At 40.3% G+C, this 13,196-nt stretch overlaps 1 protein-coding gene across 1 annotated transcript in view; it reads right to left on the minus strand.

Moving 5' to 3' along the window:
* Window positions 1-13,196, minus strand: part of IMPG1 (interphotoreceptor matrix proteoglycan 1) — a 115,156-nt gene that overhangs the window by 75,202 nt on the left and 26,758 nt on the right. Inside the window, 4 exon segments of the mRNA XM_015569387.1 lie at window positions 3,675-3,754; window positions 4,347-4,411; window positions 8,395-8,423; window positions 8,692-8,858. Coding sequence (XP_015424873.1) covers window positions 3,675-3,754; window positions 4,347-4,411; window positions 8,395-8,423; window positions 8,692-8,858 — 341 coding nt within the window.

A 13,196-nucleotide genomic window follows, 5' to 3' on the forward strand; every position in this document is an offset into this window, starting at 1 on the left:
AAGTCCTATTAACTAGAAGTGGCCTGTGAATTTCACTGAGAGACAAAGCACCAAAGCTCCAATGAATGAACTATTTTGAATCTTTGAGAACATAGTCATTTTATGACTGCGCTCTTCATGAAAGCATTCACACACACACACACACACACACACACACACACACAGTTCATATATATTGATATATTGCTGGAGCATCAGTAGGATTGTGCCACACACTTTTGTAACTTTATAAACACTCTTTGATAAGGATTGGATTATACAAAATAACCTATAGACGCTGGTATTATTTAATATAACCCTTTTTAGAGAAGAGTCTAGACTGGTTTAATAAGACTCTTTGTGCTTAAATTTCATACTGAAACTGGTTAGAAAGCACTGTCAAGTCAAGAGAGGGTGTGAAATCTCTCTCAGAGAAAATGGCATATTTGGGCCACCTTTGAAAGCACGTGGCTGAGAATAGCAGTGCTGTTCTGAGGATCGCAAAGGGCCAGGGTTCATCCTTTTTGTCCTTTGTTTGAGAACAAGCAGGAGTCTCTCATTGTCCTCCACTCACATGGGCTCCCAGGGCACAGAATAAACCTGGAGCTGTGTTTCAAACTTGGGGTTGGACAGATTTCCAGTCTTGGATACCCACACAATCCTGAGATCTGCACAGCTTCCTCCCAAGAGTAAAAAATGTGTCTGTGGAAAACCAACTGTCTCTGATAACGTACCGTTTCTTAGAGTGATAGTAGAGTTGTGGAAGCCGAGAGACAGGCACAACCAATGGAAAATGCCATGAGAGGCAAAACTCATCTGGGTGGTGGTGATGTAGCTTTGCCTCATTTTTTTTTATTTTTATCACAGACTTCTTCTTCCACGGGCGGTGGACAGCAGAACAGCCTCTCACTTTAATAGGACACGCGGAGGATGTGTATTTACACCTACCAGGCTACTGGTATTTGTTTAATGGGAAGGTTTCCATCCATCCATCCATTCATCCATCCATCCATCCATCCACCCATCCACCCATCCATCCATCCACTTGCTCATTTAATCATTCAAATGTTACACACTGAGCATCTGTGTGGGTGTAGCACAGTGCTAGGACCTATGGGGCACTGGAAAAAAAAATATGGCATATGGTGTTATCCTCTAGAACAGTGGTTCTCAACCTGTGGGTCGCGACCCCTTTGGGAGTCGAACGACCCTTTCACAGGGATCGCCTAAGACCATCGGAAAACACATAGATACTTACATATTGTTTTTGTGATTAATCACTATGCTTTAATTATGTTCAATTTGTAACAATGAAAATACTTCCTGCATATCAGATATTTACATTATGAGTCATAACAGTAGCAAAATTACAGTTATGAAGTAGCAACGAAAATAATTTTATGGTTGGGGGTCACCACAACATGAGGAACTGTATTAAAGGGTCGCAGCATTAGGAAGGTTGAGAACCACTACTCTAGAAGCTTACCATTCCATTAGGCAGATAGGAAGTTCACAAGACACATTTCAGTAAATCCTTTAGACGTATTAGTGAGAAGTTTTGTAACTTACCTTCAACCACTTATTAATGTTTTATGCCTCTCACCCAGCACCCTCAGTGATGTCCTAATTACCTGTGGGATAAAACCCAAACTGTTTTTCCTGATGTTTGACTCACCACCATCTGATGCCGATCTGCTTGAACAGCTTTGGTCTGTCTCACTTCTCCCTGCCCCATGCAGGGAGCTCCATTCACTCTTGCTGAGGACTACACTGCTGTGCAGTCTCCTGACTGAAGACTCTCCTCACTGCTCCCCACGACCCCCTCCAGCAACAGTGCACACACACACACACACACACACACACTTTACTTCATATACACATTCTCTTTTACTTCTTACTAATACCTCCTAGTCTTATAGTCCATTAAAAGAACTATCCCCTCTGACCATCTAGGTCAGAAAACTTTGCCTTTCCTCTGACCTTCTAGAACAGCGAATAACATCTGAATTGCTCATTTGGTACCAATGATGTATTCACCTGGAGCAGGGGTGGGGGTGTAAGGCCTGGAAAATCATTTGGTCTGGGACTGCCAAGGCAACCGCAGGCAGGACTCAAATTTAATAAATCTGCTTTACTTTCTTAGCAGCATAAATTTATATTAAGTGAATTATATTAAGTGAATGATGTTATAAATATCAAAATGGCCCTTGGCAGAATAAAGGTTCCCCACCCCTGTGCTAATCTTGTCATCCCACATATAATCTCCTTGAGTCCAGCATGATTCTCACACTTCATGGACTCTTCCAAATAAAAAAAAATTACACACATGAGGCCATTTATGAATAAAACTCTCAGTAAATATACATGATTTGGGGCCAGGTCCTTTGCAATCTGTCCCAGCCTATCATTAGTCCCAGTCTATACATCTGTCATCTTCAATCATTGCACTTAGACTATTTTGTTGTACTTATTTGCATTATAAATTTCCTAAAGGTAGGAATTTTAGTTGAATATTTGCTGAATGAAAGAATAAGTAATAGATGCAGTTGGTAAAAAGGACATTAAGAAGAGGATGCGATGAGTATGAAATAAAATATTCAGGAGATATTTACTGCAGGATGAGGGACGTATATTAAATTTTAAAGAAGGTGGGACACAGGTAATGGGAGAAAAGAGAAGGCAAACTGTAGTTATCTTATAAATTTGACAGTGAATATATTTAATCTCAATAATTTTTTTCAACAGCACTTTTCACTGTTGATGGAAGAGCATTTTTGAGAATAAAATCCTTTTATTCTTTGTTCATAACCACACTCCCACCAAATCTGTGGCCATCTGTCCTAAAGGCCAGGGAGAGTGGCCAGCAGGATTCTCATCCCTGAATTTTCATGTCGAGCTGGCAAGACTGAACTTCCTGCCCTCACCATCTGGAAGAAGAAAGGGCTAGAGAAGTCTCACCGACCACAGGGGCTGGTACAACTGGTCGCAGTGGCCCCGTAAGGCTGAGGGGATCTGCTGCCTACCTTGTGTTGCCACAACCCCACCACTGTTTCCTGCTTCAGCCCTGAGCGTCTGGACCAAAGCCTTTGGGAAGGTTAAAGATGCCCCCCTCCCTTTGATAACCAACATTAAATTCTGTAACAATTCTCTCCTGCATGCTTTTTTGATTCAAACAGAGCAGTTGCTAGTGCTCCTCTTTACCTGCGAACACTGGTTTTATTTTTCCCCATATGACATGAAGGAATTTGATCATTTTGATATTTATCTCACCTTTTCTTGCTGGACATGACTAAGCACAAAACTTCTAGCTTTGTTGTCAGCAGGAGATTACACTTCAGTGGAGAAAGAACCTGATTGATGGGAAGATTCATTCATTCGTTCATTCGTTCATTCATTCTAAAGCTTGGTGAGCACCTGCTGTATATAATGCTCTGTTAGGCACTGGGAAAAGAGCCCCTGCCTTCCTGGAGTTTATAATTATGTTGCTTCTTGCACTTCCTCACACCTTACCCCTAGTTTTCAATGTATTTTACTCCTCAGTCCCTAGGAAGAAGTGAGCATACTGAATAGAACAAAGTCAATGACTCTTCACTAGAGTGATAAAAATGCAGTACTAATAATACTGAATGGCCAGTCCATTTTACTAAGACAAAAAAGGCCTGTGAGGAGCTGGATTGACTCTCAGAACTTCTTACTGTTGTAGGCATCTTGGTGTCATTGAGGAGTGTGTCCTCAGGAGTGAGAGGGAAGGGCCTGAGTGAGACATCGGCAACATCTGTGGGAATTTAAAAAATACCAGGCACAAAGATGAGACTGGAGGAGTTGACATTAGAACAGGTAAAACATTTCACATACTTTTCTGTCACTCTGGAATTTAAATATGTCAGATCCATGCTGAGCTCATTTTTATTTTAAGATCACATAAATATGTTCTTGAGCAAAATATAACTAATACGATTGCTCCCAACTTGTCCTTCCTTCTATGACCCAAGTTTGGTGCTCTCTCAGATATGTTTCAGTTAAATGGTTCTGCCTAAGGAGACCTGGTTAATTTTTCTTTTGGTGACTATATAAAGGACGCATAGACAGAGGTTTCTTCTGAATTTGTTTGTTGGAAAGTATTGGTAATTACTGCCTCTAAGTTGTAGAATAATAGACAATTTGGTTTTGGTTTTGTTCTTTTCTAGATTTTTCAAGTTTCATAAAATAAGTTTAAATTATTTTATAAGGTTAGACATACAAGCTACTTTTAAGAAAGTACATTATAAATTTTGTCAACTTCAATTAAGGATTGCTTTTCGAATGGCATGCTTTCCTAATGATTTGAATTAAGGTTCAGAAGCAGATGGAATAAGACCTAAGCTTACCTGTTGAAAACACGGGGGTTTTACCAGGCTCTCCTAATATCTCTTCTGTGGATATTTCATCTTTTCTGTTAGCAAAATAGAGAAGAAGTGGTAAAAAGGAGCATGATAATGGGGGAATGCATTTAAATTCGTCTATATTGAATAAACCTAAAAATTAGAGAAAAAGTATACTTTAAAACTGGTTTACTTATTTTTTCATAGCAGATGTAATCTTCTAATATATTTTAATTGAAGAAAAATTCAAACAACCCTCCCCAAATGGTTGTTTGACTGCGGGGCTTTTCATAAGCATGATGGCTTTTTGTGGTCCTGGGGAACTTGTCCCTGATAGCAAAGATGGTTTGGGGACCTGATTTTTATAATCCTTTCTGCTTAAACTGTGCCCTTGACATCAAAGATAATTGATGACTTGGTCCATGACTGAAATATTCTTGCTAAAATCTCAGACTTTCAAACCTACAAATGCAGAGAGTCAGTAAGTTTATCCAATAAAGTAACTTGTGGCTACAGTAATGGGATAGCGAGGGAGTTCTGGATAATGCAATTGTATTAAATCTCTATTCTGAACATAACCATTGCATGCATTGTGAGTAGGTTCACAGTGCCATGGAGTGGCAATGCAGACTATATTCTAAGGGCAGATCCAAGCCATGGTTATAGAGTTGTCTGCATGTAATGTAAGCTTTATTTAGAAAGGAATAGCAGTAGTAATATCTTTTGAAGCTTACTATAAGATGTGTTACTGTAAGCTATTAGGTCTCAAAGGATTGTGTCTGTTTGTATAATATAGTCATGGTTGACCAATATATTTGATTCCATTTTCTGTGGCTCATGATGATGAAAGACCAAAGGGAATGGCTAGGTGCTCTGTTGTTGTGGATTCATATAGATTTGCCATATAGCCAACGGGACATATTTCTGCCACATTCAGTTCTGCCAAAGTGCTAATGGGGTAATGTACAAACTGTATCAATCAGCCTGTCCTGGGCTCTAACCAATCAGAATGAATGCCAGCTGTACTGGTACACATGGATGCCTATATTGGTGCACAGAGGCTTAATTAAACTCAGACTTCATAGTGGAATTTGGAATTAGCTATTCTTGTTTGCTTTTGCCGGTATTATGCTATGTGTTTAATAGTTTTTATGGAAGTAATACTTAGTAAACTCTCATAATATCATTATGGTATTTGTAAATTTCGATAAGTTTCTTTCTTTTTTATTTTATAGATCTTTCTTTAAAGTAAGGTCTCCTTCCTCCTGTCAGAACCTTGGCATCATTGTTTTACCTTGTTGTACAAAAGAAAAGAACCAAGAAGAGTAGTTAGTGAAATGCTGGCTGTTGCACTAGCTACAAGTCAACAGCCTACTTTGTGCAGGCGTGATTCTGCCACTACACTGGCAATGACCATCACGGAGGATCTACAGTTTGGCAAGCCAGGCTGCCGGGTTCCTCATTATTTTAATGTCATTTGAAACTGGCAGATTGATGGACTAGTCAGGTGAGAAATTTTTCTGTTTTGTTTTCTTGGAAATGTTGGAAGTAAAAGAGCTGCTTCTGTCCTCCTTTCTCTCTTTTTTTTCTTTTTAAACAACAAATTGGTAACCACAGGTAATATGAAATGTTTGTCTCTTCCTTCGTTCTCCCTAGCAATGCTGGCAGGCACGGGAATAGATGGAATGATTCTATTTCTTTTCTAATTCTGGCTTGAATAATTGTTTCCTATAATTTAAAATGTCTTTCTAGAGAGTCTTGGTACATTCTGTTGGATTTTTTTTCTTAGGAATGGCCTCTGCTTTCTTTTTGGGAAATGTAGGAGTCAGTAAGTATTATTCTATATTTATATCAGAGGAGCCAGTATCTTTGTGTCTTGTGAACAATAGTACTAATATTTTCCTAAGTCACCTTCTTGCTTCTGGCAATAACTTTTAAAAATTCATAAAAAAGCGTAGCAAGATAGACATATTGAGGTCTATTATATATTATAAATATATGAGGACTTTGCTCAGTTCTGTAGCAGTTGGTAGAGAAATATAAAACAGTTCCTGCCCTGGAGATGTTTACACTCTCACAGGGAAACAGGGTAAAGCAAGGAGATGCTAAGTAATAATGCAAGCGACAAATAGAACACATAATTCAAAGCACGGGGAAATTACTGCAGATGAAGACATCCTGGAGAGGTGGGACTGCCCTGGGAGCTTGGAAGGGGAGCAGGGTTTGGAGAGATGGAATGGGGAAGGCAGGTTCTTCCAGCCAAGATACAGGGTCTGGGATCAGAGTCTGGGAGGAGGAGGGTGTGGTCTGTGTGCCCTGGGGAAGGGCACAGTGGCAGTGGTGGGATCATGGGAAATGAAAGGCAAAGTTGGAAAGGTCAGGTTCTGAAGGGCCTAGTTAGTTAGTTTGGACTCTGCCTCACTGAAGGTCCTGGCAGCTAACAGAGGTCTCACTCAGACTCTGAGAAAAATTTAATAAAGGGATTACTTACTAAACTGTGGGATGAGTCTAAGAGCAACCACAAGTGAGGGTGCAGAGCCTGGGGCTGGTAACAGTGGGTGCTAGAGCACTCTGGCCAGGAGGGGTGAGAGGATGGAACAGATACCACAAACTAGAGACAGAGAAGGCTGTGGCAAGGGCTGCCCGACAGGCACTGAGCTGAAGCCGAAGGAGACCAGTAGCCCTCGAAGACTTTGCAAGTTGGGGTGAGGGAAGATGACAATTTGCTCACCTCATTCCATTCTTCCCCCTCCTGATATTCTGCTCCCCATTGGCTGGCCCAATCCAGCAGTCAGAGGGCATGAAATGCCAGGGACTCAGTCCCTGCTCAGACTTCTGCACAGAAGTGTGGGGAGTGGGTATTTAGAATGGCAAAAGTAAAGATGTGGGAATCTTTTGAAAGCCATTGAACAGGACTCAATGTAGGAAAAGGAATATTTCAGACATATTAGTCCTCAGCAGTTAAGGTAGGGAAGAGGTTAGAGCCAGCAATAGCTGTTAGGGAGATCAGATTTGACATTTTTCATAGTGTAAATCAATAAAGTCCTGGACCAGATGGTTGGCAAAGGGAATAGAAATAAAGGAACAAATTGTGAAAAGCATTATAGAGAATTGTCAGGAATCCATACAGCCTCTCTTTGTAGTATCATTGTCTTCATACTTAGACTTCTGTTATAAAATATATGTAATTTGTGAGGTTATAATTGGCAATGACATCTCTCTTCTTCAATCATTTTATCTAATATACTTTTCCTTTTTATTTTTACATTTTGATTTTTGCATTTGATATTCTGTTCTTGTTAAGGATTTAGCTCAGTGCTTCACTAATTTAGTTTGAGAAACACTTACACTTAACAGAATACCAAACAAGAATTCCAAATTCAGATTGCTTGTTGATCGTATTAAATATCTTCCTGATGTAACTAATAATTTATCATGAATTCTAAAAACCATACTATTTTAATTGTTCTATATCTTATAAGTGAAAATACACATTAGATACTTATCCATACTTTTATCTGATAATAGCACAAACATACTAGGTGTACCAGTTAATAATGAGGATTAACTATTGACCGGTTAATAATGTGGATTAACTATTGACTGGTTAAAAATGCGGATTAATTATTAACCAGTTAATAGTGCTCTTTTTTTGGCACAAAATTCAACATTTTTAAGCATAAAAATATCTATGATGTTAACACTTTCAGAAAATCTGACATATGAAGTTTTGAAGCTTGTTGTCAATACAACAAGATAGCATACATATCAAATCGCATATATATCAACATATGTGTAACTCCATCTATTGAAAAAAAATCTGCATTATTAACCAGTACACCTAGTATATCTTGGTCTATAAGATCTAACCATTTCCCTTTTATACATTCATTTATGTGTAGCACAATAGAAGTATAGATTGTCTGTCATGTTAGACTAACCTACACAGACTTCAGAGGTTGACATAACATCATAAAGATACAATAGCTGAGTCACTCCATTATGTTAGCTTTCAAAAGTCAAGAGCATGCAGCACTCTATTTTGGGTACTTACCTCTCAGGGAAGTTACTCTGTTTTATTCTCTGCAGAAATAGAAAAGTAATTTTACCAAGAGATCATGTCAACTGAAGAGCTAAAATCTATTTTCATCCCCCTTTCCCTTTAACTTCACTTCAACCCTCACGTACATTGTTATTTTGCAAGAATAAAATTCTTGTTGGCCTCGTCAGGTATTTCCAAGCATATCTTCCACCAACCCTTCTGCCATGGAAACCGAGTCAAAAAGGGGTGGGGGCTGGAGGTGTGGGAGCTATCTGGGCAGCGTGCCAAACATACAGTGTTCAGACTCACCTGCTGAAGAAGATCCAGGTGCTCCTGGGAGCTGCTGAAATTTTTCCCAATGTCAAAGAGGCAGAAAATCTCCTGCTGACAGGTGCTGACCCAGTCCTGGTATTCCCCTGTGTCGGGGATGCGATCCAGAAAGATCCGATAGGCTTCCCACACTGCTTCCTGGCACACTGCAACGCAGCGCCATTAGGAGTAGAAGATCCCCTTCTCCCCAACCAAGCACAGGCTTATAACATAGAAAGCTTTTGCATGGCTTATGCTGACACACTAACTTATAGCCCAGAGAAATGAATTCATTTAAGAACTATTTATTGAGCACCTATATGTGCTATGGAGAAAAATAAAAGAAGGGAGATAGGGTATTTGAAGATAGAGAATTTGTGTGTGTGTGTGTGTGTGTGTGTGTGTGTGTGTGTGTGTGTGTATGTGTAGGACTTGAATTTAAAATAGGGTGATTGAAGAAAGCCTCCTTATAAAGGTGACTTTGAGCAGCTTTGGGAAAAGACTCCAAGGCTAGAGAAATCTATGAGCATGCAAAGAACAGCAAGGAGGTCAGTGTGGCCAGAGCAAGGCTGAGAGTAACAGAGGATGAAGACTGAAAGATGTGGAGAGGGGAACACAGATAGTGGAGGGGCTTGTAGAGCTGTAGTCATCAAACTGGGCATAAGTACTGGCTATATTTGAAGGTTTTCCAAGGGGTGAGCAGGCACACAATTTAAATAGAATTAGTTTCTAGCCTCAATTTTCCCATCATGCTTTCCTAATAATGGTCTGCCTAAGGGCACACCTTTCCTTCTTCATTTCCCTTTGATCACCATCTTCCCCCATTCATTCATCCCTAATCTTATTGGGACCCAGTGCCCCTAGGCTGCCACACAAAGTCATGATTTGAAACAAACCATAGCTTTGAGGTTAAGAAAGCAGGTGAATTTAGTCAGAATGGATTTTTGCAATTAGGGTGATTTCCATAACTTTGCTTTTAACACATTAGGAGTCCTAATGGAGTCAGCATCTGATAGATCATTAAAAATAACAATGACAGCTCATGACATGTCTGTTAGCATATAATGCCAAGGGAACTTAAAGAGTCAGGATATTACTGGAACAAAAGTCCCTCTGTTCCCATCTACTTATTTATGTAACAAGTTTTCTCAGCATTTAAGTGAAACTGGGTAAAAGAATAGTGATAAAATAGATGCGAAGCCCTGTCTTAATGTAGCAATGCATGATATGCATAGTAAGTAATGGCACATGAGCTAAGAGAGGGGCACCCCAAAGCAGCCCTGTCTATCCAGAGGCCGAAGCTAATGCAGCTTAAGCTCGAGTCCTTCACTTAAATTAGCCTCTTCCAGGGCCTTGCTCCTAATTTTGTGTCTACGAACATTAGTGCCCACAAAACCTGTGTCTGGTCTTTGACCTATCTGTTGATAATGACTTGCTTAAAATTTTTGTTGAAATTTCTATCTACTTGTTTTCCTAAATTATATATTAAAAGTAATCATAAATGTAACTGAATCTAGAAGAAATTTTTTGTACACATAAAGTAACAGGAGAGAATAAAACATTTCAATTTATGCATATATTTTTTGTTACCGAGACATATTTCAGAGCAACCAATAACAGATTTTCAAGCTTACAATAAATTCCAATGAGATAAAACTTTGAAGTGGGAATGGAAGTGTGGGTGTGTGGAGAAAAGGGAGTCATGAGATGTCTCCTACAGTTAAGAAGAGTTCCTTCATGTATTTGTTTAGAGTATTAGATGGAAAGTAATGAGGGGCTGTGGTAGATTCCACTGGATACATATGAATGCTCTAATTCTTATTTTGTTTTCAATATCAGTTTTTACAATTTACCAAAAGTTACACATATCCAAGCATTTAAATTTAAGATAAAAACTTTAGAAGTCAACTAAAAAGCATGCAAAAATGTGCATAAAATTAAAAAATTATTTTAGGGGACTATCAGCAGTTCTCAACCTGTGGGTCGTGACCATCGGAAAACACATATAGCATATCAGATATTTACATTACGATTCATCACTGTAGCAAAATTACAGTTATGAAGTAGCAACGAAAATAATTTTATGGTTGGGGGTCACCACAACATGAGGAACTGTATTAAAGGGTCGCAGCACTAGGAACGTTGAGAACCACTGGATAGATATCTTCTGTTATAAGCAATCATAATATGCTTATTTTTTTACTCTAGAGGAAAGGGGAGCAATTGGAGGCTTTGGGGCAGAAGCCGACATCACTTGATTTTCTAGAGAAACTGACTGCTGTGCTGAGAAAGGGGTTGTGGGAAGAACCAGGTGAGAGAAGAACAATTTAGAGACTCATGGTCCTGGGCTTCATTCTCCCTCACACCCTGCTTATTCTATGTCTGGCTTTCTTTTATCTTTCTGTTTTAAGAGACAAAGAGAATTCCAGGCCATCAGAAGCAACCGGACTAGAACCCACAAAGCTGGGAGTGGGTACAGTCCTACCACTTCAAATGAGCGTTGAGTTTTCCACATTTGGGGAAGTGCAGGAGTGACCTGGAGACCAATATAATAACCTCTCACTGGAGAACCCATGTTTGTGAACATGCTCTCTCTCCTGCCAGGGAAGGATCAGAGAGCTTTAACACATTTCCTTGTAGCAATTATCGTGAAGTCTTTTGATCTTCACCTCCAGTCAAGAGTCTATGTGCCATGCAAGAAGGAACCAACATTTGTTCAAACTCTAAGAGTTGTGGGTCTAGTCCAAGCAAACCAGCTGCCTTGCTATCCTTCTCACCTACATACTTTACACTCTCTTGGGGGATGCTACTTTGTCTTTCCATCTTTCCCCAATGAGACCAATTATTTTAGTTCAAAAACCTATTTAAGTGCCAGATATACAACAATACATAAAATTAACTAGCCCTGCCTTTGAGAGCTTAGTGTGAGTGACTTTCACTAACAATATCCACGAGTGAAACATCTTGGAGACATAATGTGACATTCCTTCTGTTTACCAGTTCAACACACTCTTGCCTGTGTTGCTTTTTGTCTCAGATTGTTCCCTTTAAAAAAATATTTTTATTGATTTCAGAGAGGAAGGGAGAGATAGAAACATCAATGATAAGAGAGAATCATTGATTGGCTGCCCCTTGCACGCCCCCTACTGGGGATCAAGCCCGCAACCCAGGCATATGTCCTTGACCAGAATCGAACCCACAGCCCTTCAGTCTGCAGACCGCTGCTCCATTCACTGAGCCAAGCCAGCTAGGGCAGACTGTCTTTCTTTTATTTCAGTCCAGTTTAAGGCTTGTTTTTGGTGCCTGCATCTTCCTAGCTCTGTCCCTTTTTCCACCTCAATGACACATAAAACCCCTACCCCCATTGAAACCTACTTTTCACAAAGACTCTGAGTTTCCCCCCCAAAGCACAATTGCCTGAAGCTGCTTGAAGAATGCCCTCCCTGGAGCATTGTAGTTTACAGGGATCAAAATATTAGGATGAAACAGGGAGTAGTAGCTTTTCTTTGGACTCTTTTTGGGAGGCAGGTTTTTTGGTGATTCTTCTGATGTCATTTTCTTGGCCTCCTGGAAACACAACACAAACCAGGAAGCATGGAATCCTTCTGGGGTTGGGAGAACAAGAGCTCCAGCCCACGACCCCTGGGGAAAGTCCCTTGTCCTTACCAAGATAGCATTAGAATAATCCTTACATGAGGCCTCAAAGGGTCTTGGGTCTGGGAGGAGTCTAAAAACTACTAAAAGTTGATTTTTCTACTCCCTTGATTTACCTGTTCTGCACCAGCCTTTTCTGTATCTACCGGGAAGGATTGCCACAGGGGTTTTGGAGAAATGCAGAGCCTTGCCTCCAAGTCTTCCCACAGTGGCTGGCCACGGCCTGAAATCTGACCACAGAGCCTCAGACTTTCTGCTGCATGTCACTCCCCAGGCTGTTCTAAGATGTAGGAAGAACCCCAGGGAACACAGGCCTTGGAGGCCAGACCTGTTCCTACATGGTTATTTATATTTGGAAGGATGAAGTTAGACCATTGGTGTGTGAAAATGCCCACCGCAGGAGTGGGCACAGTTTAGATGGAAAGGTAACATACTGAAGTGGGAGTCAGGATGCTGGGCTCTAACTGCTCTGTGACCAAAGGGGGCCCTGACCGAGCATGTCCCCTCACTTTTCTGATCTGTACAATGGGGGTGTTAGCTAGGTGATCTTCAGACCAGTGCTTCTAGAATGTGAGAGTGCAAATGGGCTACCTGGGGATGTTATTAAAATGCAGATTCTGAGAGTAGGTCTGGAGTGGATCTGGGAATCTGAATGTCTAGCAAGTTACCTGGTTGGTGATGGTGAGGCTGCTGGTCTGTGGACAACAGTGGAGTAGCAAGAACTAGAATTCCCTCCATCTTTAACTTTTTCTAAGTCACACATTAATGTGAAAGAAAGATCTAGCTTTTGATATTGGGGTTGGGAGAAAGAGAGAGAGGAGAGAGACATAGAAGAATGGAGGAAGGGAAAG

This window comes from Myotis davidii, unplaced genomic scaffold (genome assembly GCF_000327345.1).
Source record: "Myotis davidii unplaced genomic scaffold, ASM32734v1 scaffold104, whole genome shotgun sequence".
Classification (NCBI taxonomy): domain Eukaryota; kingdom Metazoa; phylum Chordata; class Mammalia; order Chiroptera; family Vespertilionidae; genus Myotis; species Myotis davidii.